Source organism: Hypomesus transpacificus, chromosome 11 (assembly GCF_021917145.1).
Source record: "Hypomesus transpacificus isolate Combined female chromosome 11, fHypTra1, whole genome shotgun sequence".
NCBI lineage: Eukaryota > Metazoa > Chordata > Actinopteri > Osmeriformes > Osmeridae > Hypomesus > Hypomesus transpacificus.
In genome coordinates this window covers 334,830-360,133 of record NC_061070.1, presented here as the reverse complement: position 1 = coordinate 360,133, position 25,304 = coordinate 334,830, and the positions used below count along the sequence as shown (strand labels likewise).

Sequence of the window (25,304 nt, the reverse complement as noted above, 5' to 3'; positions counted from 1 at the left end):
GCACACACACGCGCCCGCAAGCAAGCACGCACACACGGTTTCTTGACGGATATCTCTTGATGTTGATTACATCTTTCTTATTAGAGACTCGAATTTCAATTAAAAACTGAAATGGTCTAGCACGATAATAGCAGGGAATTTACTATGGGTTGCTGCCTCTGAAATAAATGTTCTTATATATTATTAATCTTATTCTGATGTGGACTGATATGAGAGCATTTATATTAACCCGATTATTTAATAGGTGACTTCCCCTAGGCAACATATTCCTTCCGCGTCAAATTTCTGCTACGGCTCTGTTTAATCACGTGAAGTTTCGATCAATCAGAATCGTTCCTACCTGGACAGCCTACGGGGCTGTCACCGGGAGCCTGGCGGGCTGCATGTTTAACGATCGGTTCCTCTACGTGTCATTGGCTCACAGGTAGCAATGAGATTCTCAGGTCTATGAATGTACGCAAGACATTTTTTACAAGCACGAACACTAAATCCACAACACAAATGCCTCATGGTATACATTAAGTATAAAAGCAAAACATGCAATGTAATTTCAAAGTCTCATATGAGACTATAAATATAAATATTTATATCTGCTAAGGCTTTGCTTGTAACGCCAGAAATCCATTACCTGAGGCTGAGCTTCGCCTACGCTGGCATAACAGTGTAAAGTGGCAATAAAGACAGCGCTCCTGTGGCCTAGAGAGATTCATGCGTCTGGAATGTTCAGTATGACCCAAGGTCTGTTATAATACGATTCTATAGGAGGTGGGGAGGCTGACTGTAGGCTAAAATAACTTCCGTCAACCTACAGGCTGCACAGCGGCATGGCAGCTTATATCATGAAAGAAAAAATAAATAACAATATTCAAGTTTTCAGCCCCCCCCCCCCCCCCTCTCCCTATCTTTTCTCCAAGGCGACAGGGGGATTTGAATCTGGAACCTTTTTGATCCGCCGTCAGTCAAGCCACGGTGAGCGACACACCCTCATCCCCAACCCCTCTGTGTAGAAACCAATATGCGACAACTAGGCCTGCAGTAGTTCGGATTAACAAGGCGTGGATTTTAATCGCATAACTCCTAACCAAAAAAAAAATCTAAATCCCTCCGTGGCTGGATATTTGCTCATTGTGGTGCAGCCTCGTGCAGAGATGAACACGCTCCCTGCTGATGTTCATGCAGCTGTTCTCCAGTACACGCTGAATTTTGATCAGCATATCCCTTTAGTAAATTATTAGTGAAAATAATATATGATAAATAATTAATGGTTAATACAATCACATATTCACTGTTATCTGTGAGAACGGTTAACATCCATATGTTAAATAGCCTATGCCTCGCACATTCACCGGAGGAAGATGGGTATTTTTAATTGGAATGTTAATTACCTAAATGTCTGGAGCGTAGCTAGTGATGGGGGATAGGGTCTATTACATTCTGCGTTCCCTCCCTGCCCTCACCCGTGTTTGTAATTAACGTGCTCGTTCTCTCCACAAGGACCATAGTTAAGTATATCTGTACTCTTTCCCTTGGAGCAAAATCCACGCGCTCGCAAGTTTCTGTCCAAAGTATTACAGGCCACGATCATAACAGGCTTGCTTGTTAGTGAGCCAAGGCCAGACGCTGTGATGTATCGCACTACACACAGACGGGACCACTGTTTACTGTTCCTTACAGCTGTTCATCAGGGGAGTCGAAACAATGTGAGCAAAACAACAGGAGTAGCTTGTTTGTGTTGGCGGTGGGGAGACGGGAATGGAGGGGGAGGGGGAGGACGTCCTTGTGAGTTAACTGTTAAAAGGTTCTGTCTGCTCTCGGCAGAGATCTGAGATGTTGAGCTGTTTTCCCCTTCCAACGTCTTAGAACTGTTGCATATCTGACCTTGTTTTCTTTCCCCATGAATAATACTCGCGCTTCATAAGAGAGAGAGAGAGAGAGAGTGCACACGTTCCCTTTCATTATTTAGGGATCTATCCATCTGAATTAAAGTGGAATGCAAGCGTTTAAGGCGCATGTCTCCTGTTGAAGCGCTGTTGACACAAGCCCGCCGCTGTAGCCTGACGATGGCACGAGCTGCCATCGTCACGAACAAAAACAAATCTGTTAAAGATGGACGCCTTCATGTTCATGTCCGTTGTTGTTAATGTAACATCTTGTTTACCACTAATGGAATGTGAATGTGCCGAATTAGAGAAGCCGCTTAACCCTATTGGTGCAATGGGAACTCGGAGCCAAAGCTGAAGGCTGTGTTCTGTGTTAATGCAGTGTTCGAACACTCTCCATTCTAAACCCTGAAGGTGTGGAGGACTCCGCTTAAAATGATATTTTCAATAAATCCCCACGTAACTGGAAACAAAGGAGCAGAGCAGAGATCAGATCTAAAGTCTCACTTGAAAGGTGAACTGCCCCCTGCACTTCCAGAAACACGCTTGTCGTAATAAGCAGTGCTGTACACAGAGCAGTATTGTGAAGTGGATATGTCCAAACCTTTTCTCACAATGTTGTGTATGGGTATTGCTGCCCAAAAGTTATATATCCCTGGTAGACCAAATTCTTTTAGAAATGAGAGCACCTACACCAGAGTTTCATTTATCTCAAGATGGTTTCCTGTCTCCTCGATGTGTGTGATCAGACAGCCACAAGTGTTGTTTCTCAAGGCCAGGAGGAGACAGAAAGAAGATGCTCACCAAACAACAATACAGTTGAACACTGAATCTTGTTCAACTGCTTATTCATGCAAAGACTGGATGTCAAATGACAGCATCTTATATTACAAACTTCCCATGTATAAACTGGTAAATATGCTCAATGGTAACTTTGATGTTGATGAGCACACAACACAATTAAATGTCTATGTTGGTTCCAACATTATGTATTTCAGTAAAACAAATATTAAATAACTGTATTTTTGATGTAATGTGTCTATTGTAGTTGTAGTATAATCTATTGTAATTCAGTACATTGTAGTGGTTTGGCTTGTTTTGTAATGTAAACAACTGTTGTATTTTAATGGGATGCAGTGTAGTATGTTTCACAGTTTTTCTCAGTCGATTTGGTACATTTCTTGAATCATTCTTTACATTTGCAAAAAAGTATGTGAATTTCTCGAAAAAATTTGTACAAACTGCAACACAACGGATTACTTTCAAAAGCCCATTCATTGCTCAAAATCATTAGTTCATCTCTCCCAAAAGAATTCTCAGACATCACAAACATTCCATGTCATAGATATTTATGGAATATACATGAACTGTATGTCTGACAGATTTTGATAATTGAATGGATCATTTTGCATGTGATGGCATGTGATGGCTCACACGATGAAAGACAGTTGTGAAGAGTATGACAATTGCACTGAGAATGAACTCATCCGTTTGGATCAGTAAGCCATGTGTATGTAGTTCTTGTGCACAATTGTAGACAATACTCTTTCGCACAGGTGTGCCAAAACACTTACAATTTGATTACATTAATAATCAATTCAAATGTGGTGTGAACAAAAATACTAATTGTTCAGAGATCTGAACGTCATATTTTGAAAAGATAATGATTGAATTCTCCTTCTAGAATTGAGCCAAAGTGAAAGAGAAACGTTAAAGACAGAAAAGACTCCTCAGCTGCAGCGCTGCAGGGGGCGGAACTGTAACTGCAGCGCTGCAGGGGCGGAACTGTAGCTGCAGCGCTGCAGGGGGCGGAACTGTAGCTGCAGCGCTGCAGGGGCGGAACTGTAGCTGCAGCGCTGCAGGGGGCTTTTACAATTATAACAACTGGCTCAACCATTTAGCATGGAATGACTTATGTACTGAACTACAGCCCAGATGTTTTGGGGAGTAAGACTGTTCAGTATAATAATAATTTTATCGAATAATACATTTTGATCAACATGACGTAAGCAATTGATCATGCAGGAAAAAGCAAACAATTGAACATATTCATTTGCATAAACGTACCGGAGCATTGACAATTTGATCAAAAGAAGAAAACGTTGGTTTGATAGTATGCACAAGTGTCTAGATGATGCGGTAGTTGAATCGTTTGGAGAATTTCAATTGTGATCTGAAAAATGTGCGACTGTAAATACTGAAAAGTCATGGCATTGGCTTGTGTATCTTATTGTACTGTTCATTACATCAGTTACATGGTAAATATAGAGAGAATAGAAAGAGTCAACTCACCTCTCATAACTCCCTGACTGGTTCACGATACCGTTAAGTCATACCTGTGAGAAAAAAATAACATGATAACAGTTAGAAGGCTCTCCTTCGGAGGTGATTATGATGTATGTGTATATATACTGTATATACTCATGTTGAAGAACTGAAGCAGTACAAGTGTATGACTCCGTGATGGAAGCATGCAGTGTGACAGTATGGACAGTACACAGCAGTGTCATGCTTACAGTTTGTTACTGTCAAAAAAGTAAACCAGGTCAAGATGGGGGTCGAGCTGAGGGGGTCAGGTGATGGCTTCAATACAAGGGTTCAGCTTGGGTGTTTCTGGTTATGTAGGTACAGGTTTAGCTGGTGAGACATTTAAGAATATTACGTTTTAGTGTTTTGTATTAACTGTTGTGTTATTCCTTCGTTTTTCATAAAAATTAGTCCTTTTTTATGTTTCTAGTTAACAGGAATTAGCGGTTTTATGTTGTCTGGGGGTCTTATTCAGGGGTTAAGGACGGGCCGGTTTACTTTTTTAAGTGTAAGTAACTTTATAACTTCCTATGACTTGGCAAACGCAGAATTAGAGTTATTATTGAGGTTACCTGCTTAATGTTTATCCTTTGAGTCCCGCGATCTATTCTCTTAAACAGAGTCAGCCTTCAGGTGTACTAGTCATGGAAAAAGAATTCAGTTTGCTAAAAGGCTTTCAGGGCTGGTATTTTAAAGCACTGGAAATTGCAGGACAAAATGCAGCTTTCTAAGGTTGAATAACAAGGAAGAAAAAGCGTGAAGGCAGAGACACTGACGGCTTGCAGATGTGAGGTGTTGAGAACTGAAAGCCTTTTCTAGTCACTCAGTCATGACACTCTGGAGAGGTGTGAATATCTGCAATATTCACATAAGGTACATTAAGCAGTGTAGTAGCCAGGTGAGAGGTCTAAGGCATTTAGACAAAACTGAAGGTAGAATACTGTGACTTCTCTTACCTCTGTCAACTCCCATGTCATTCTCAGATACAGGCTAGTACAAACAGCTCAATCAGAATTTGTCTTTAATGAAGTAAAACTTAAAGAATATGTTAAGAAATCAACATATTTATCTAAACAGTTTCTTCTCATTAACAAATTATACATTTAATATAGCTATCCAAGACTCATGAAACAATTTAGTGTTTACTTTGAAATTTTTTAACCAATGTTTCTTTAGTTGGGTTAATGCATGATATCTACTAATGCATAAAAAAACTGACCAAGACAGACTCGCAATTTCACTTTTGAAGGATGTCCTCTATCAACCCTTTATCCAGGACCTGAAACCAGCCAGGAATTATATGATAGAAACATATGATTCAGATGGTTCTTACTTTTTTAACCAAAAATGTTTCGGCTCAATTAACAAATTATGGCAATATTGGCAAAATAAATTAACCAATTTATGGCCACCTATTTAGAGAAGCTTACACACCGTGCTTTAAGCGTTTTTATTATATGTTTTTTATGTACAAATACAGATTAAACACAGAACAAAGCACTTGTAGTAAGCTACATACTGCACATCTCTTGAGATTTCCCTCAACCCCAACATCAAAATGTGTATTTGTTGTACAAGATCAATATGTAACATCATAACAAATATAAAAAAAAGAATGTATAAAGTCTGTCAGCTTCATACAGCGCTAGCATCCCAGTATCAACATGATGTCATCACATTGCACTAAGGGGGGCAAGTCCCGCCGCATCTAGGTCTGAAGCAGCCTCCTGCTTTCATGTATGGGTGACATACAACTGTTGACAACCAGGAGCCGCACTCCAATGTATGGGTGCAACGTCAAATCAAAATAGTTTCTCTTTTTTTTCAGTTTCTTTTCTCGTTGTTCTAGAAAAAGAGTCCCAAGTTATCAAAAAACCCAAAGACAAAACTGCCACCGCTTGAATGGTTAGGGGTTATGTGCTTTGTGTGTGGTTCCTTGGGTGGAGAGATTCGGAGGAAGGGGCAGATTGGAGAGGGGAAGGAGGTACGCTACAACTTTGGGGGAGGAGAGGGGGGGACACGGACGATCGTAAGGTTGGTTGTCTTATGTTGGCGTTCACAGGTGTGAGACCCCTTCAATATCTACCATAGGGATGTTCTCTGTAGGTTGCCCGGGCCAGGCGCGTCGCCGGAGCTTTGAGAGTAGGCCGGGAGGTCATCCACTCCTCCTCTGCAAGAGGTCAGAAAACACGAGTCACATCATTGATGTCATTAACAACCACCAAACCTGCAGAAAAAGTCCCTTTGTGAGGAGCGGATGTTGTCAGCAGAGAGTTCAATGGTTTAGAGTGTGATTAGATGTTTTTCTGAAGGCGCTTCAAGTCAAACCGACACGGCAAGTAGACACATGTTCAGCTACGGCCAGTGTCTTCAAAACAATAACAAGTCATTTTTCTTACCCCTAAACATGAGCTACATCAATACAGAGAGCATTGCTGATTCTCACACAACTCTCACACGACAACCTCCTGCCGGTCAGGTTGCGATGGTTGTGTTGTGGTGGTGTCAGTCTTACACTGAGAAGCGAGTGTGTCAAAGGGGAGTTTTCTCAGGTCTGTGTTCTCAGGTCTGTGTTCTCAGGTCTGTGTTCTCAGGTCTGTGTTCTCAGCTCTGTGTTCTCAGCTCTGTGTTCTCAGCTCTGTGTTCTCAGGTCTGTGTTCTCAGCTCTGTGTTCTCAGGTCCGTGTTCTCAGCTCTGTGTTCTCAGCTCTTTGTTCTCAGGTCTGTGTTCTCAGCTCTTTGTTCTCAGGTCTGTGTTCTCAGGTCTGTGTTCTCAGGTCTATGTTCCGGCTACACCAGGAGCTGTGGCTGGACACGCCCCACACTTCCTGGATGACACGTTCTCTGTGTCCTGCACCACCGGGCCCAGAGCCGGGGCCTGGCCCCGGACCGCTCGCACTCCGCCTTTTATCCAAAGATTCAGATGACATCCAGAGCAGAGACCTCGCCGTCTGCAGCCAGGCTCAATGTCGCCAAGTGTTTATGGGGCAGAACATCCCTGGCCCCTTTGGTTTGTGTCCCCTAACCACCCCACCCCCACCCTTTCGTGAACGATTCACAGTGCCGAAAAGGAATGAGTGCTGGGAGGGATGGCTTCGGAACAGGACGGCAGGCACACAGCCAGTCTCAGCCTCCCAGTCTGTCACACAGCAGGAGCCCACAACAGGCTCCTGCTACAGAAGGCAGTACGCTGGCTGGCTGGCACACCCTCCCTCCTCCACACACCCTGCGGCATCCGCTGGCACACAGCTGCCCCTCCAGCCCCACTCAGACGCCAGGCCCGGGGCTGAGGCCTGCCAGCCACTGCTGCCGCTGGGTGGGCACCATGCTCTGAAGCCCCTAGACTGAGTCTGGGTGGGCACCATGCTCTGAAGCCCCTAGACTGAGTCTGGGTGGGCACCATGCTCTGAAGCCCCTAGACTGAGTGTGGGTGGGCACCATGCTCTGAAGCCCCTAGACTGAGTCTGGGTGGGCACCATGCTCTGAAGCCCCTAGACTGAGTCTGGGTGGGCACCATGCTCTGAAGCCCCTAGACTGAGTGTGGGTGGGCACCATGCTCTGAAGCCCCTAGACTGAGTGTGGGTGGGCACCATGCTCTGAAGCCCCTAGACTGAGTCTGGGTGGGCACCATGCTCTGAAGCCCCTAGACTGAGGCCGAATCCCAATACTCCCCCTTACCCCTTACCCCTTCCCCTTAACTTACCCCTTCCCCTTGGCCCTCGAAAGTAAGGGGTAAGGGCTACATAGCCCTAGGAAATGGGACGCCACTTGGTTACAGGTACGTCATCTAGCACGTATCGATATCTCCAAAGCAAGTAGCGTTATGCACTGATATTAAACGAAATTCGCTGCTAATGGAGTTTACTTAGTTCAGTCAAGACAATCACGTATTAGATTTGAGCATTTATTGTTACATGACATGGACATGTAGATTTACTTTGGCGGAGTGGATGATCTAAGGGAAGCACTCCCTGCCTCCTCGATGCAACACATACATACATGACATATGAGGCAGGGAGCAATAGAGATATAACCCCCCTGTAGGATAGATACACAGACAGCATGGGGGAGAAGGGGACGGTGGAGGGTGGCAGCAGCACTGATCATACAACGACCGGGGTGAGTGTGTGCATATCCGCGCGTCTTTTAAAGACGCCTTATCGGACGTGGCCCAATGGATATGCGCTGCTACATGGGTGTGGTAGTGGGAGGAGTAAGGAAGGTGGAGTAAGACGCCTTACGTCCCCGATCACTGACTGACGCGCGCTGCCCGATTGCCCTGCCAGAACTAGCTGCGCTTATAACTGTAGACATGCTAGTCAAAGAAATGCGGGACTGTTGTGCAATTCAGAACTGTAACATTAACGTACCAAACTAGCGATTTTTAGAAACGTTTCAATTAGGAAAATGGTTGCAAATATATATGTTCATGACTGTATATAACACAAAACAAGACTGTCATAATTTTTTTATCAATTAATTAAGCCGATAATATCACATTTATCGGACTCTCTGGATGATTTGGTCGCCATTGTTGCCGGTCGCGCAGTTTTCACATAGCCCTAGGTTTCAAGTAAGCTCCCGATCTTACTTGGTTTTAAGGGGTGTATACCCCTTAGTCTTAGCCCTTCCCCTAGCTCCAAAAGAGTATTGGGACACCACTAGCTCTCACGGGAACGCGCACAACTAAGGGGAAGGGGTAAGGGGAAGGGGTAAGGGGGAGTATTGGGATTCGGCCTGAGTCTGTGTGGGCCGGCTGGATCCAGAACCACAGGGTCTCCCCCAGCTTGCTGGCAACTGAGTGTGGGTTGGGGGGGGGGGGGGTTGATAGTGGAGAGGCCAGGATTGTGTGGTGGGTCTGGGTTGAGCTCACATGAATACTGGACCTCACTGAATACTGATGCAGCACACTAGATTGTCGTTGTGTGGTTTTGGTCCATTGAGCCTCCAAACCTGTGTTATTGTGGTGCAGGGGTGGTGCAGGGGTGGGGCTTGCAGATAAGGAGTGATAAAGGTAACACTCACCATAGCTGTTGTATGTTTCATCATTGCTTCCATGGCCGTATTCATAATACTCTGAAATGCTGTGAAAAACAAAAACTTTTTTTAACGATTGAACGTCCAATTCCCCTTTTGACTGAATGGCTGTCCTCCATCATGGATTTCAACTTAATCAAGAGGACCTGTTTGGAATACTTAATCTCAAAAAACACACAAAGTACATTACACAAATCCCTTTTAAATCATGCAGCACATTATTTCGGTTGAGGTAAGTGAGTTAGAGAGCTCAGCTGTAGTTGGGTCTGATGGCTCTATTGTCATGGGAACACACACGAGAGGCTCACCATAATATCAGTAATGCTGTAGAGATGATGAATGGGATAATTATGTTTAGTCAAATATTTACAAGGGTATCAGGTCTAGGCTAGAACAATACCCTGATCAAACAACATCTGCTCCCAACCACAGAAGAGAAGAGAAGAGAAAAGGAGGGGAAAGGGAGAGAAGGAAAAGAAAAGAAGGGATGAGAAAAGGAAAAAAAGGAGAGTAAAGAAACACCAAAGGAGAGGATAATGAACGAGTGTGTCGACCATTCATTCATTCATTGTTGTTGGGTTTCATTCATGTGTGTCCTCAGAAGGAGCTCTCAGAAGGAGCTCCCTCTCTCCACAGCCTCAGAAGGAGCTCTCAGAAGGAGCTCTCTCTCCACAGCCTCAGAAGGACCTCTCTCTCCACAGCCTCAGAAGGAGCTCTCTCTCCACAGCCTCAGAAGGAGCCCTCTCTCTCCACAGCCTCAGAAGGAGCCCTCTCTCCACAGCCTCAGAAGGAGCTCTCTCTCCACAAGCTCAGAAGGAGCCCTCTCTCTCCACAGCCTCAGAAGGAGCTCTCTCTCCACAGCCTCAAAAGGAGCTCTCTCTCCACAGCCTCAGAAGGAGCTCTCTCTCCACAGCCTCAGAATGAGCTCTCTCTCCACAGCCTCAGAAGGAGCTCTCTCTCCACAGCCTCAGAAGGAGCCCTCTCTCTCCACAGCCTCAAAAGGAGCCCTCTCTCTCCACAGCCTCAGAAGGACCTCTCTCTCTCCACAGCCTCAGAAGGAGCCCTCTCTCTCCACAGCCTCAGAAGGAGCTCTCTCTCCACAGCCTCAGAAGGAGCCCTCTCTCTCCACAGCCTCAGAAGGAGCTCTCTCTCCACAGCCTCAGAAGGAGCCCTCTCTCTCCACAGCCTCAAAAGGAGCCCTCTCTCTCCACAGCCTCAGAAGGACCTCTCTCTCTCCACAGCCTCAGAAGGAGCCCTCTCTCTCCACAGCCTCAGAAGGAGCTCTCTCTCCACAGCCTCAGAAGGAGCCCTCTCTCTCCACAGCCTCAGAAGGAGCTCTCTCTCCACAGCCTCAAAGGGAGCTCTCTCTCCACAGCCTCAGAAGGAGCCCTCTCTCCACAGCCTCAGAAGGAGCTCTCTCTCCACAGCCTCAGAAGGAGCTCTCTCTCCACAGCCTCAGAAGGAGCCCTCTCTCTCCATAGCCTCAAAAGGAGCCCTCTCTCTCCACAGCCTCAGAAGGACCTCTCTCTCTCCACAGCCTCAGAAGGAGCCCTCTCTCTCCACAGCCTCAGAAGGAGCTCTCTCTCCACAGCCTCAGAAGGAGCCCTCTCTCTACAGCCTCAGAAGGAGCCCTCTCTCTACAGCCTCAGAAGGAGCTCTCTCTCTACAGCCTCAGAAGGAGCCCTCTCTCTACAGCCTCAGAAGGAGCCCTCTCTCTACAGCCTCAGAAGGAGCCCTCTCTCCACAGCCTCAGAAGGAGCCCTCTCTCTCCACAGCCTCAGAAGGAGCCCTCTCTCTCCACAGCCTCAGAAGGAGCCCTCTCTCTCCACAGCCTCAGAAGGAGCCCTCTCTCTCCACAGCCTCAGAAGGAGCCCTCTCTCTCCACAGCCTCAGAATGAGCTCTCTCTCTCCACAGCCTCAGAATGAGCTCTCTCTCCACAGCCTCAGAAGGAGCCCTCTCTCTCCACAGCCTCAGAAGGAGCTCTCTCTCTACAGCCTCAGAAGGAGCTCTCTCTCTACAGCCTCAGAAGGAGCCCTCTCTCTACAGCCTCAGAAGGAGCCCTCTCTCCACAGCTTCAGAAGGAGCTCTCTCTCTCCACAGCCTCAGAAGGAGCTCTCTCTCCACAGCCTCAGAAGGAGCTCTCTCTCCACAGCCTCAGAAGGAGCCCTCTCTCTCCACAGCCTCAGAAGGAGCCCTCTTTCTCCACAGCCTCAGAAGGAGTTCTCTCTCCACAGCCTCAGAAGGACCTCTCTCTCTCCACAGCCTCAGAATGAGCTCTCTCTCTCCACAGCCTCAGAAGGAACTCTCTCTCCACAGCCTAAGAAGGACCTCTCTCTCTCTCCACAGCCTCAGAAGGAGCCCTCAGAAGGAGCCCTCTCTCTCCACAGTCTCAAAAGGAGCCCTCTCTCTCCACAGCCTCAGAAGGAGCCCTCTCTCTCCACAGCCTCAAAAGGAGCCCTCTCTCTCCACAGCCTCAGAAGGAGCCCTCTCTCTCCACAGCCTCAGAAGGAGTTCTCTCTCCACAGCCTCAGAAGGACCTCTCTCTCTCTCCACAGCCTCAGAAGGAGCTCTCTCTCTCCACAGCCTCAGAAGGAACTCTCTCTCCACAGCCTCAGAAGGAGCTCACTCTCTCCACAGCCTCAGAAGGAGCCCTCTCTCTCCACAGCCTCAGAAGGAGTTCTCTCTCCACAGCCTCAGAAGGACCTCTCTCTCTCCACAGCCTCAGAAGGAGCTCTCTCTCTCCACAGCCTCAGAAGGAACTCTCTCTCCACAGCCTCAGAAGGAGCTCTCTCTCTCCACAGCCTCAGAAGGACCTCTCTCTCCACAGCCTCAGAAGGACCTCTCTCTCCACAGCCTCAGAAGAAGCTCTCTCTCCACAGCCTCAGAAGGAGCCCTCTCTCCACAGCCTCAGAAGGAGCTCTCTCTCCACAGCCTCAGAAGGACCTCTCTCTCTCCACAGCCTCAGAAGGAGCTCTCTCTCTCCACAGGATCAGAAGGAGCTCTCTCTCTCCACAGCCTCAGAAGGACCTCTCTCTCTCCACAGGATCAGAAGGAGCTCTCTCTCTCCACAGCCTCAGAAGGAGCTCTCTCTCTCCACAGCCTCAGAAGGAGCTCTCTCTCCACAGCCTCAGAAGGAGCCCTCTCTCTCCACAGCCTCAGAAGGAGCCCTCTCTCTCCACAGCCTCAGAAGGAGCCCTCTCTCTCCACAGCCTCAGAAGGACCTCTCTCTCCACAGCCTCAGAAGGAGCCCTCTCTCTCCACAGCCTCAGAAGGAGCTCTCTCTCCACAGCCTCAGAAGGAGCCCTCTCTCTCCACAGCCTCAGAAGGATCCCTCTCTCTCCACAGCCTCAGAAGGACCTCTCTCCACAGCCTCAGAAGGAGCCCTCTCTCTCCACAGCCTCAGAAGGAGCTCTCTCTCCACAGCCTCAGAAGGAGCTCTCTCTCTCCACAGCCTCAGAAGGAGCTCTCTCTCCACAGCCTCAGAAGGAGCTCTCTCTCCACAGCCTCAGAAGGAGCTCTCTCTCCACAGCCTCAGAAGGAGCTCTCTCTCCACAGCCTCAGAAGGAGCTCTCTCCACAGCCTCAGAAGGAGCTCTCTCTCCACAGCCTCAGAAGGAGCTCTCTCTCCACAGCCTCAGAAGGAGCTCTCTCTCCACAGCCTCAGAAGGACCCCTCTCTCCACAGCCTCAGAAGGAGCTCTCTCCACAGCCTCAGAAGGACCTCTCTCTCCACAGCCTCAGAAGGAGCTCTCTCTCCACAGCCTCAGAAGGAGCTCTCTCCACAGCCTCAGAAGGACCCCTCTCTCCACAGCCTCAGAAGGAGCTCTCTCCACAGCCTCAGAAGGACCTCTCTCTCCACAGCCTCCCACCTCTTGGACTGGCTGCTGTAGTTCTCTTCGTAGGTGTCGTAACTCTGGTTGTCGTATTCTCCGTCGTAGCCATCGTCGTAGCCCTGCGGAGAGGACAACACGCTGATGTTAGTGACAGTGTCACCGGGGGAATTCAGAGGGTCTGACTTGCTTTAAATGAGAATTCACGTCACTTTTGGCTTGTGCCAAAGTAGCATCTAAATGAAACTGATAAATGAAATAAATGAAATGAAAATTCCAAGACATTCAAAATGACTTCAGACAAACAGGCAATAACCAGCACCATAACCCCATGTCTAATTAAAATACCCCCACACACACACACACACACATCGACCTTTCAAGCCAAACCTGCAGCTTTTAACACAACGGTGTTTATCGAAGCACCCGAGCATTGCCCTGTAGCTACTCCCTGCCTGCAGGGACACTAATTGCTGAAGGACGAAACATAAAAAAATCAATGCTTAATTCCATGGCTTGAGGATCCCATCTACACATACACGCCCCCTGAGTGGAGCAGGCGACACGGCTGAATCAAGTCCCGTAAACACTATCGATCAGGCTTGTACGGGACGCTTGTCCTAGGAGCTGTATGTATTGGACGCTTCCTTGACCTATTGACCTTGATGTTGCCGCAGCGTACAGGATGTTGTCATTGATTGCCGACTGGAGTTATAATTAACATCAGGAACAAAGTAACTCTATTTAAACCCTGCAGACACCAGTACACTACCCAGTCCTATAGTAATTACTATTTGTAAAACGTCTTGGGCAATAAGTAGCAAGAATTGTTCCCCGAGAGAATGTATTTAGAAGTAAAATCCCTTAAAACTGCAGTTGAATCCCTGTGAAAGAAATTTTGGGCCTATGTACAATGAATGTGTTTTAGGAGAAGTTTACAGTTGGATAAGAAGCTTGATGCAATGTATGTTGATTCAACTCCATTTGGTAGAGATGACATTTGCAGTTTATGACACCTAACTATGAGACGTGAAGTCTAGAGACGGGAAGTCTGGGTGACCTGGGAGAGTTGACGTTATGTTGGTAACGTTATTATGTTTACATCTACGTCAAATAAACATTAACTCTCACTCTCTACTTCACCCCACTTCATCTTAAACAATTGATTCTCTCAAAACGTCCACGACAATCCCTCTGAAATGTATTGTAAACAGTATACAGTACGCGCCAACACATTGTATGAAAAGTTGTGTCATGTCATGCAGCGATCCTTGATCCTTGCAATTTCCATTGTAATAACTGATAAAAGCAATTGGCATCCACCATTATTGATTCCATATTTAATAGAAATCAGACTTTGCTTTTGTTTTTCAACATTTTAAATGGTATTGACAAAAATGATGGGACTCTCAACCTAATAATAAGTTGCATAATCTTTAGAGGCAACTACTGCAATCAAACGTTTTCCGTAGTGCTCAGTGAGACTCTCCACTTAACAGGTAGTTAACAGGTAGTCTAGCCCACGCTTCCTGAGCAAACTGCTGAAGCTGGCTCAGGTTTGGCGAGGGCCTCCTCCAGACTTTCAGCTCCTTCCATGGACGTTGGTTAGGATTCAGATCAGGACTCATACAAGGCCATTTCACAACGCTCCTATGTTTTGTTCTTATCACTTCTTGGGTGCTTTTAGTCGTGTGTTTCGAGTCAGAATCCTCTTGGAGGATCTGTGACCTGTGACTGAGACACTGAGGGCTTCCTGACACTGGGAGGATTCATCTGTGAACAGAACTGCTAGGACCTGCCAAAAAGCTCCAGTTTGGACTCATCTCCCAGAAGGATTGTGTCTTTGTAGCATTTTAGCAAATTCCTGTCTGTCATTTTAATGTTTGTCTTTCAGAAGTGGAGACCTCCTTGTCTTTCTCCATGGAGACCACTCTCGCTCAAAAAGCGATTGATGGTGCGATCACAAACTGACTTACCTTCCCCTCGGAGTTCAGCTTGTATCTCTCTGCCAGTTATCCCTGGTTTGTTTCCTACCATTCACTTTATCCTTCAGTTCAATCTGAGGTCAATTTTCTTCTTGTGGCTGCTCCCAAGGAGGCTGGCTACTGTTCCATGGACATTGAACTTCTTAATAATTGCAACTGTTGTAACAGAAACATCAAGATGTTGGAGATGGTCCTGTAGCTTTTACCTTCATCATGCTGGTCTATTATCATCTCTCTAATCTCCTCAGATATCTGTCTCTTTTACTTTCTCTGGTCCATGTTCAGTCTGGTGCACACAATGATCACACAGTGATTACTTTCTTGCATTTTAAAAAAAAATTCCTATAATCCAACTCTTTATGATCTTTTCCAAGTGGTACTAACTTGTGTCCAGGCCATTGTAGAAAATCTTTGCAGAATGAGAATGCGTCATCTCTTTTCACAGCTTCTGTCACGACGTGAGGTGGGGTTGGACCCAAATGCAGGGGAGTACCGAGGCATAGCGAGGAACACAGGTTTAATTCTCAAAACGGGAAACAGACAGGGTACACGCAGGGACAAAGGGTAATGCTAAGACAAAGACTGGACACAAAGCAGGAACCTAAATACACAGAAACAAACAAGACACAGGTGAACACAATGAAACTAACGACAACTGAACGAGACAGGTGACGACAATGACAGGGAAACACTAGGGCAGGGCAAAACCAAAAACAATAGGGGGGCACGGCTGTGGCCGTGACAGCTTCTTTGCTATGACATACCAAAGGCATGCAATAGGCTTTAATGGCATTGATTTTCAGGAGGAATTAAGCATTTTTCAAAGAGATGAAAGGCTCCCAGCAAATGGGACCACATCTGTATATGAATTGCTGGCTGTTTGTAGGTAATAAACGGACTCTACGCTATAACAGAGCTGTCCTCCCAGTTCTGCTCCGGAAGCCGTTTGACACTAATCTCAGATTGGAGCAGCCATCTTTATTTCTGGCTCCATCTCCTGTGCCACAGCTTCCCTGGGTGAAGGATCTGCTCTAATCAGCAGATCTGACTTAGTTAAAGCGTTTTGGTGGTGTTCAAAGTGTTGCTTCCTGTCAGTCATCATCATAATCTTCCCCTGGTCTAATCCTGGTTCTCTCATGGGGTTCCTGTCATGTCAGATCTAAGCCTCAGATCTTACTAGAAAAACATTCATTCAGTGGATTTAACTGATTTTCCAGAGACACTGTTTTTCCTCATGCAAAAAAGTTGGTTGTTGTTCACGTGCGATGAAACGTCAGCGTGTGTGGTGCTGGGATGTGTGACATCACCTGTCATCATCTCATCACCATATTACTAAACTCGCTTTTGCTTTCATTACTCATACCATCAAAGAAAAAGTTATTGTACACATGTTCAAAACCTACTAGATAATCCGAACACTAACCTAAAAATATATTCATATTAGTTCCATGTTGGTTAGTGCAGAAGTTTGTTTTGATGGGAAAGTGTAGGATTGGAAAAATGCCTTTTCGGTCAAGACATGGGTGCTTAAATGTGCTTTCTGTGGATGCAGTCTCCTGAAAGCTGAAACACAACAGAACTTGAAAAGTTTTATCTCTGGCCACTGGTAATGAAAATGCAATAACTTTGTTTATGGGGTTTCTCCAGGCTCCAGGCTGTTTAATAACCACACACTCCCTCTCATAAAAATCATGAAATATTATATGCAGCAGTGAAAAAAACAAGATAAAAAAACATACCGATCAGAATATTTATTTTATTTTGTTGGCTATTGTAGATTAAAATTCTGCTAGGAGCACTCGTGTGGATTTATGTGTATGAACATGGATTTGACTAAATTAAAGTTAAGGATTATGTCAGGGATTACGTTGTTCAGGGGATCTAATGCCTCTTTCTTTCTCTCGTGGTCTTGTCCCCATAGCAGGAAGGGTCAGAAGCCCTCCTATCGCTCTAATTGGCCGTTTTGTTAAACTTCCCGTCTGGATAAACGCCTCACTTCCCCTCAGAGCTGATGAATGAAGCTGCCAGATAGGGCCTGAGAGGATCGTGTCAGTGTGCAGTCGTTTGGATGAGTGCGTACTGTATGACTGGTTCCTTTCAATGCTATTATCACGTCGAGATGCGGAGGGAAATTAGCCCCCTGCAGTTCTTGCTCAACTGTACTCCCATTAACTTAGTGAAACATCAAGAGTGCTTCAGCACAGTTTTATAACGCTTTTTTATGGTTGTTATGGCTTTGAAAGAAAGTGGGCGATAAATAAAACGGCACCAGGCAAATGCACCCTCCCGCCCCCCACCACCTCCTCCTCACCCCGACACCATATAAGGGTTCCTGGGGGTCTGGGCAGTAGAGTAGGGGTAGCGTCCTGCTCTGTCTCTGCAGACTGACCGCTGTGTCAATACTTCTTATCATTACAGAGGGTGAACATTTGTTAACAGCAACCTCACATCTCAGCTCCCTGATCTTTCACGCACCCTCACCAACCATAGAGGCCACGGAGGCTGGAGGAAGCTGGGGAGGGCTAAAGAAGGCTGGGTGGGCTGGGGGAGGCAGGGTGGGCCTAGGGATGGTTGGGGGGTGGGGTGGCTAGGTGAGGCTGGGAGAGGCTGGCAGACACCAAGGAGGCTGGTGGAGGTTGGAGGCCATAGAGGCTAGTAAATGCCGGAATGGAGGCTATAGAGGCCATGAAGGCTGGTGGAGGTTAAGCAAGTCCGGGGGAGGCTGGTGGAGCGTCCGCCTAATGAAGCCTGATACTTATATATCGCCACTCGTTTAGAAAACCAATTAACAGCAGTCCTATTGAACAAGCCGGGGAGGGAATAAATCAAGGGTTTAACTCTCGAGGGCTGTGGAGTCGTGGGTCGGTGTAATTACGACCAGGCTGAGCCTCTGGGCCCTTGGTGCTGACACTCATTATCAACTGGCAGCAGGAACGTCCTGCGACAGTGACTGATCTTCCACTGGCTTGAGAACACCTGAGACGCAGATAGACTCTGATCAGGAACCTCTTTGTCTTAGCTGCATGCCTCAGGTCCCTGGAGAAAGGCACCACGCTTTGGGTCCTCTCCAACGCCTCTCCTGCCAGAGACACACACTGGAAGACTGCTTTTGTGGCTCATGTCGTTGTGCCAGGAGGGCAGTTTAGTGTAGGCGGAGTGTTCCAGGAGGGCAGTTTCGTGTAGGTGGAGTGTTTCAGGAGGGCAGTTTAGTGTAGGCGGAGTGTTCCAGGAGGGCAGTTTAGTGTAGACGGAGTGTTCCAGGAGGGCAGTTTAGTGTAGACGGAGTGTTTCAGGAGGGCAGTTTAGTGTAGACGAAGTGTTTCAGGAGGGTAGTTTAGTGCAGGCGGAGTGTCCAGGTGGGCAGTTTAGTGCAGACGGAGTGTTTCAGGAGGGCAGTTTAGTGTAGACGGAATGTTCCAGAAGGGCAGTTTAGTGTAGGCGGAGTGTTCCAGAAGGGCAGTTTAGTGTAGGCGGAGTGTTCCAGAAGGGCAGTTTAGTGTAGGCGGAGTGTTCCAGAAGGGCAGTTTTGTGTAGGCGGATTGTTCCAGGAGGGCAGTTTAGTGTAGGTGGAGTGTTTCAGGAGGGCAGTTTAGTGTAGACGGATTGTTCCAGGAGGGCAGTTTAGTGTAGGCGGAGTGTTTCAGGAGGGCAGTTTAGTGTAGACGGATTGTTCCAGGAGGGCAGTTTGGTGTAGACGGAGTGTTTCAGGAGGGCAGTTTAGTGCAGACGGAGTGTTCCAGGAGGGCAATTTAGTGCAGACGGAGTGTTTCAATGTCTGAGGATGACTATGTTTCCAACATGTTCACAGGAGTTTTCATTTGAAGCTGTATTTCAGAGAATAGAATAAAACTATATTGTCCATCCTGTGTGGATATCGTTTATGGTGAAAACTAGTGGTGAAAACACCTATGGAGAAAAAGATTGGTTTATAGACTGTCTATGAGAGAGACTGGTATATATACTGTCTATGAAAGGGACTGGTCTGTAGACCGTATATGAGAGAGTTTAGTTTATAGACTGTCTATGAGAAAGACTGGTCTGTAGACCGTATATGAGAGAGTTTAGTTTATAGACTGTATATGAGAGAGTTTAGCCTATAGAATGTCTATGAGAGAGAATGGTCTGTATACTGTCGATGAAAGAGACTGGTCTATAGACTGTATATGAGAGAGTTTAGTCTATAGACTGTCTATGAGAGAGACTGGTATATATACTGTCGATGAAAGAGACTGGTCTATAGACTGTATATGAGAGAGTTTAGTCTATAGACTGTCTATGAGAGAGACTGGTCTCCCCTAGACTGCTGTGCTTCAGTCTAAAACCAGAGATATTCCTTACAACCCGATAATATCTCGTGCAACTCCAATGAAACAATTTTACGTGATAACATATTTCTTCATTCATTCAGTTCTAATGGAAAAAGACAAGCAGATTCTGAAGAACGTTCTACTGTGACGATGCCTGGCGCTCCCAGCACAGAAACTAACTACAGAAGGGTCCCAGTGCCTGTCTCCACGACGGGACTCGTGTGTACACACGCCATGTAAACAGCAGATTCTGTACGTCCCCAGAGAGTTCCCCTCTCAACACAGGCAGGGGCGTTTGAGTGCGCAAACCCAACTGGGTTCCCATTGCAACTGTCTCACAGCCAATTCAGAATAGTCCCGCTTTTCGTTCTTTCTTATTCTTTTTTCATGCAAGCTACTTTTTCTTTCTTTTTGAAACTTGGAAACACTTTCAACACAGGCTGTTAGAGATCGGTGGAATTACAGCAGAGTCAAGGGGGTTAGGGCGTTCTGTCTGCTTCTATTAGACTATCTAGTCGAGGTGTGTGTCATACATCTGTTTTATTAAACAGGGGAGTTCTGCTTGGAGAATTCCATTTCCATAATTAGTTCACCTCACAAATGTGAACTCAGCAGTGTAACCAAGCCTATTGTTGTACCAAGCCTAAAGCAATTACAGCCGATGCACACGCCATCCTTAAAGGGACACCAGGAACAGCTCTCTTCCTGTCTCACACTGTTTCCTAGAATGCTAGATTTGTTACAGAGACTGTAGCTGAGAGCTGCACAGCAGCGTACAGCCGCGCTACTCAGGCAGCCAAACGACGGGGCATCGAGAAAGGAGACATCAGGTTTGAGGAATACGTCAGCTGAACAATGACTCTTCGACTCTTCTATCTTTGATATCGAGGTAACATATCAAGTGTAGAGCGTGGAAGAAGATGTTCTATTTTGACGGTGACCTTGTGCTCTATCTACCGCTCAAGGGGAAATCTATTTTTCTCTAGAAAGTCCGCCCGGGCTCTTGTGTTTAATCACATTATATCCTCCGCTGGCCTGCCTCACCGCCTCAGAGGGGCTGCTCAGGTTTAACACTGGGGAATTCGATACACGTTTTTTGTCATTCTCCTGCTGGAGAGGTTTGTGTGATTTGTGGTCGCCGTCAAGGCTGGGATCTCAGCTACGGTTCCTTTGTGAGAGATTTAGCTTCCAGCCACACGTAGAGTACAGCACAATACGCATCCGTTCTGTTTATATATACAGTCAATGACATCGTACTCAGGCACCTAACAACATGATATGGAAACGAGGGCAATTTATTACTGCTTTGTATCGTTTTATTTTGAGGAATAACAGTGAGCATTAAATCAGAATTGAAACCATCACATTTCCAATTCTGACGTAGGCGTGGTTTGAGTGCTGTACAAAATTAAAAAAAACATTAGTTTTATACAATGAAACCCCTTCAGCAAAATCCTGCTATGATTTTGTTCATCCACAGCCGAGCCCCGATTAACTGGATTTCAACAAGTTAATTCCTTTAAACAAAAGAAAGGACTAAAACCCTCCAACACAATATTTATTTACGCTCCGCCACACTGTAAGCTAGCTCAACACTGAGACAATGAAGGCTACAGAGACCCATTCAAATGTAGATCAGAGGCCCTTCCAGACCTTTCCGCTGAGTTCTGCCATAGGAGCATGTCTCTTACTGTCAATTACTGTCAATATCTCATTATTGGTCGTAATAAATCAGGAGGACTTTTTCTCTCTCTATTAATTGTTCTCTCCTCCTCCCTCATTCTATTTAGTCTTGACTCAGCCCTCCTTACCTCCCATGTATTAATCTACTGTATCCTATCTCTCTCTCTTTCTCCCTTTTTCTTTCTCCCTTTCTTTTCTTTTCTTCTCGGTCTCTCCCTTTCTCTTGCTGTGCACTGCAGCTGTTAATCAATAGTATCCTCTAACACGTGCAATTATGGTCATTGTCAGAGTATCAGTAGAATGCATGAGACTGAAAGCTAGACAGAGTCTATTAATCACCACAGGCCTCTGGAGACACCCCACCTCAACACGGCAGCCCTGCACGGCGCGTGTGTCATGCATATTCAGCTCTGGGGCCCATTTCTTAGGAGACAAATCCAGAGGAAAACAGAAACAGAACAGCACTCGGCACGGCTGATTTACCCAGCTCCATCTCCTGGGACTCTAACCAGGAACCCTGGGAGAGGAACGGGGAGAAGGTGTGAGGAGGGAGGAGGGAGGAGGGAGAAGAAAAAGGTAGGAGGGAGAAGGAAGGAGAGGAGGGGAGAAAGAAAAAGAGGGAAGGAGGGAGAAGGATGGAAAGGAGAGACGAGAAAGAGAATGGGAGCTGGAGGGAGAAGGAAGGTGGAGACAAAAGGGTGGAGAAGGGGGAGAAGTACTGCAGCCTCCCAGGCGAGGTGATGGTGAAAGAACTCCCTGACCCACAACATCGAGAGGTCTGCTTCAGCTCGGAGAAAAACAGTCTCAAAAGAAAATTAAGTGCCAGAGTAGAGGATGTAGCAAGGTGAAATTCGCTGAGAGAAAAAATAGCAGCAAAGAGATATGTTGAGGACAAACTCTTCGTTCCATAATCCCCTGGTATCTGCCTCCTGTCACCCACCTCTCCTCCCGCCCTCTCCCACAATTACTGGGAGAAGAATGCCCAGCTTTCTGACTCTCTCTTTCCAGAAACACCCTCTACATCAGAAGTCAATTGGGCTCAGTAATGAGACTGTGCGTTTCCCCATGCAGACAAGCCAATCTGCAGCTGCCAGCACACACGGGAGTTCTGGCACAGCGAGAAAAAGATCTCGGAGGAAATGGTTTTTTCCATCACGACTGGACAAAACTCCAGTTGATATTGCCCTTTTTAGCTTGCTCTGTTTGACCTTGAAAGCTGAAGGGACTGAACTGTTTATACACTATTCTGAGTGCTTAGCATCAGGATGTGTGGGTCATCTTTTATGAATTAACCTTTTATAAATCTTGTATTTTAAATGTAACTTTTATATATTCCTCTTTTTACTGTGAAGCCACATTTCTTCCTTCGGGTTTCATATCATTGAATAAAGTGTTTATAGAGTTTTAGATTCTGGTCAGGCCAGTCCAAATGGAGCCTTGTGTTCAGGGTTATGGTAAAGGAGGTTCACGAGCCCTGCCCTTTCTTCAACTACTCTCTTGTTCCTTCCACAGCTAAACAGCAAACTGCCCCATGTTCCTGTGTGGTTGTTTGGCACAAGTCAGGTTTTGCTTTTAAACCAGAGTCAGCTGTGGATAAGACAACACAGACACTACATAGACTGGCAAACATGACACGCCAAGCACATGTCTGAACACGCCAAGCACACATCTGAACACACCAAGCACACATTTGAACACGCCAAGCACACGTCTGAACATGCCAAGCACACGTCTGAACACGCCAAGCACACGTCTGAACACGCCAAGCATACGTCTGAACATGCCAAGCACATGTCTGAACACGCCAAGCACACGTCTGAACACGCCAAGCACACGTCTGAACATCCTGTTGACAGTACTTCATTTAAAAAGTGTTTACATACAGCTTTTGTAGTGTAGTGTTTGTAGTGTAGCTTGTAGTGTTTACTACAACTGCCTAGACAAATCTTGAGTGCTGGAAGCTTATCGGACAAAAGAACCGAAGAGAATTTCAATCAATGGGTCCAGTCAAACCCAATCAGTTTCTGTGGTCCCCACTTCCAGTCAAAACCACAACCAATCAACCAATCAACCAATCAACCAATCAACACGACCCTACCGGCATGGGAGGACACCACACAAAGGCTGCCCTCATCCCAGGCCGCTGCATGAAGAAGGAGACCCGTCCCAATCACACATCCATTGAGCACACACTTTCATCCACAACGATGGTACAGGGAAGGATTTGAACCTCTTGACCTAAAGCCAACTGCTCTAGCTCTGAGCTACAGCATCGACACAGGGCCGCAGCACGGCACCAAGAGGGAGCCGGAGAGATCCAGGTGACGGTGTCAAGACTCACATAGTCTTCGTAGGCGTCGTGTGTGAGGGGCAGCAGCGAGGGCCGGTAGCCAGGGTTCCCCGGGGTGGCGCGGGCCCGGGGCGCTGGGACCCCCCTGGAGAGGGAGGCTGAGGGGAGGGCGCTCCGCGTGACTCCGCTCCCTCGGGGCACCACCGCCCCCCGCCCCGGGGGAGGGGGAGGGGCCGCACCGCCACGCCCTCTGGGGAAACAGGAGTGAGGTTCATTGAATTATTATTTTCTTCTCTTAAATGACTGTTGTGTGAACATCACATTCATATCCAGGTGCTAGTAGAAATTTATATTCTGTGTAACATAGCTTTTACAGTTGTTTGTTATTGTTGATTGTTGATAGTTTTTTTACCCCTCAAAATACTTTTCACAAAACACTCAGACCCCCCCTCCCTTTTCCTCTCACCTGTGGTCTTTTTAAAGAGCTTACATTCTAACTGATGAGTCAACATTAGCAGTGAGGTGATTGGCCAGATGGCATGGTTATTGTCTAATGGCTCTGTGGGTGCACTTGATTTCAATCACCTGGTGCCATTCTAACACCGATGGAACCAAACCATGGTAACTAGGAGGTAAGGGGACAGGAATAGCTCAGTATGTGGTTGTCGATCAAGAAAACACAGGTTCAAATCCCTCTCTGCATGTCGGGTTGGATGAAAGGGCCTGCTAACTGACAACATTACACTGAATCAAACTTTGGAAATTTCCAGTTCTGTTTGATTTCAGCCTGGCTGACTCTCCCAGACGGGGGCACCTGCTGTTTAGCAGAGCAGCCAGGGCAGCCCCCTGGCTGCTACAGCCTCAGATCAGGCAGGGCAGGGAGGGGGATCCTGGAGGGAACAGCAGTTAGGAGCAGGGCAGGGAGGGGGGATCCTGGAGGGAAGAGCAGTTAGGAGCAGGGCAGGGAGGGGGGATCCTGGAGGAAACAGCAGTTAGGAGCAGGGCAGGGAGGGGGGATCCTGGAGGGAACAGCAGTTAGGAGCAGGGCAGGGAGGGGGGATCCTGGAGGGAAGAGCAGTTAGGAGCAGGGCAGGGAGGCTGTTTCACTCAGAGATTTTAGTAACCAGGGTGGGGCACCCAAGCAAAGCAGGAGGCCCTGGGGGGAGGTCCGGGGGTATAAAACTGTCTATAACTGACATGCTTCCAGACGGGTTGACACTGTCAAGATGAAGGAGAAAACCGACAGATCCACAGGACGATCTGCCAGGTCTTTCACTACAGATCCACAGGACGATCTGCCAGGTCTTTCACTAGAGCTGGGGCTCCATTCTGATCCAAACAGCAGAAAGTCTCAGAGTTACAGCCACATCACCCGGGCATATTGGTCATGGAGACTTACAGTAATCACTTATCAGAGCTGCATAAGGAGTGAAGAAGCAGACAGGCAGGAGTGGGGGGGAGGGGGGGGGGATTGGAAGTACACATTCTGGAGCTAAATTTAGCTTCTGTAGCACCTCCGGTTGAGCCAAGCTGTCAGCAAACACACACACACACATAAAAGCAACAGAGACGCATGCACACACACACACACACACATAAAAGAAACACTGACATGCACACACACACATGCACACACACACATACATGCACACACAAATACACACATGCACACACACGCATGCAAACACACTGTGTAAAACACTGTCAGTCTGAAGACTTGGCTAGAATGCAAGGGACAACATATGACATAACTCAGGTCTGCAATAAGATTACAAATGAATAATAGACATCTGACATGAATAAGTTAGTGTGTGTGTGTGTGTGTGTGTGTGCACTTCAAACCAAAGGTTTATTAAACAGCCATAAGAGGCTCAGAAGCACGTAGGTAAATCAGGCCGGAGGCTTCAACCCCAAAACACACAGGTATATTTGCAGACACGAGTACCATCAAAGGACAGCCTGCTCATACTGTAGAGGCCTTTTCCTT

General features: G+C 46.9%; 1 protein-coding gene across 1 annotated transcript in view; it reads right to left on the bottom strand.

Annotated features, from left to right (window-relative positions):
- Window positions 1-5,660: 5,660 nt before the first annotated feature.
- The window catches only part of khdrbs2 (KH domain containing, RNA binding, signal transduction associated 2), a 40,576-nt gene continuing 20,932 nt past the window's right edge, over window positions 5,661-25,304 (bottom strand). The window contains exons 6-9 of the mRNA XM_047029300.1: window positions 23,369-23,567; window positions 13,092-13,174; window positions 9,212-9,270; window positions 5,661-6,357 (exon numbers count right to left, since the gene is read on the bottom strand). Coding sequence (XP_046885256.1) covers window positions 6,263-6,357; window positions 9,212-9,270; window positions 13,092-13,174; window positions 23,369-23,567 — 436 coding nt within the window. The 3' untranslated portion in view covers window positions 5,661-6,262. The remainder of the gene's footprint in view (window positions 6,358-9,211; window positions 9,271-13,091; window positions 13,175-23,368; window positions 23,568-25,304) is intronic.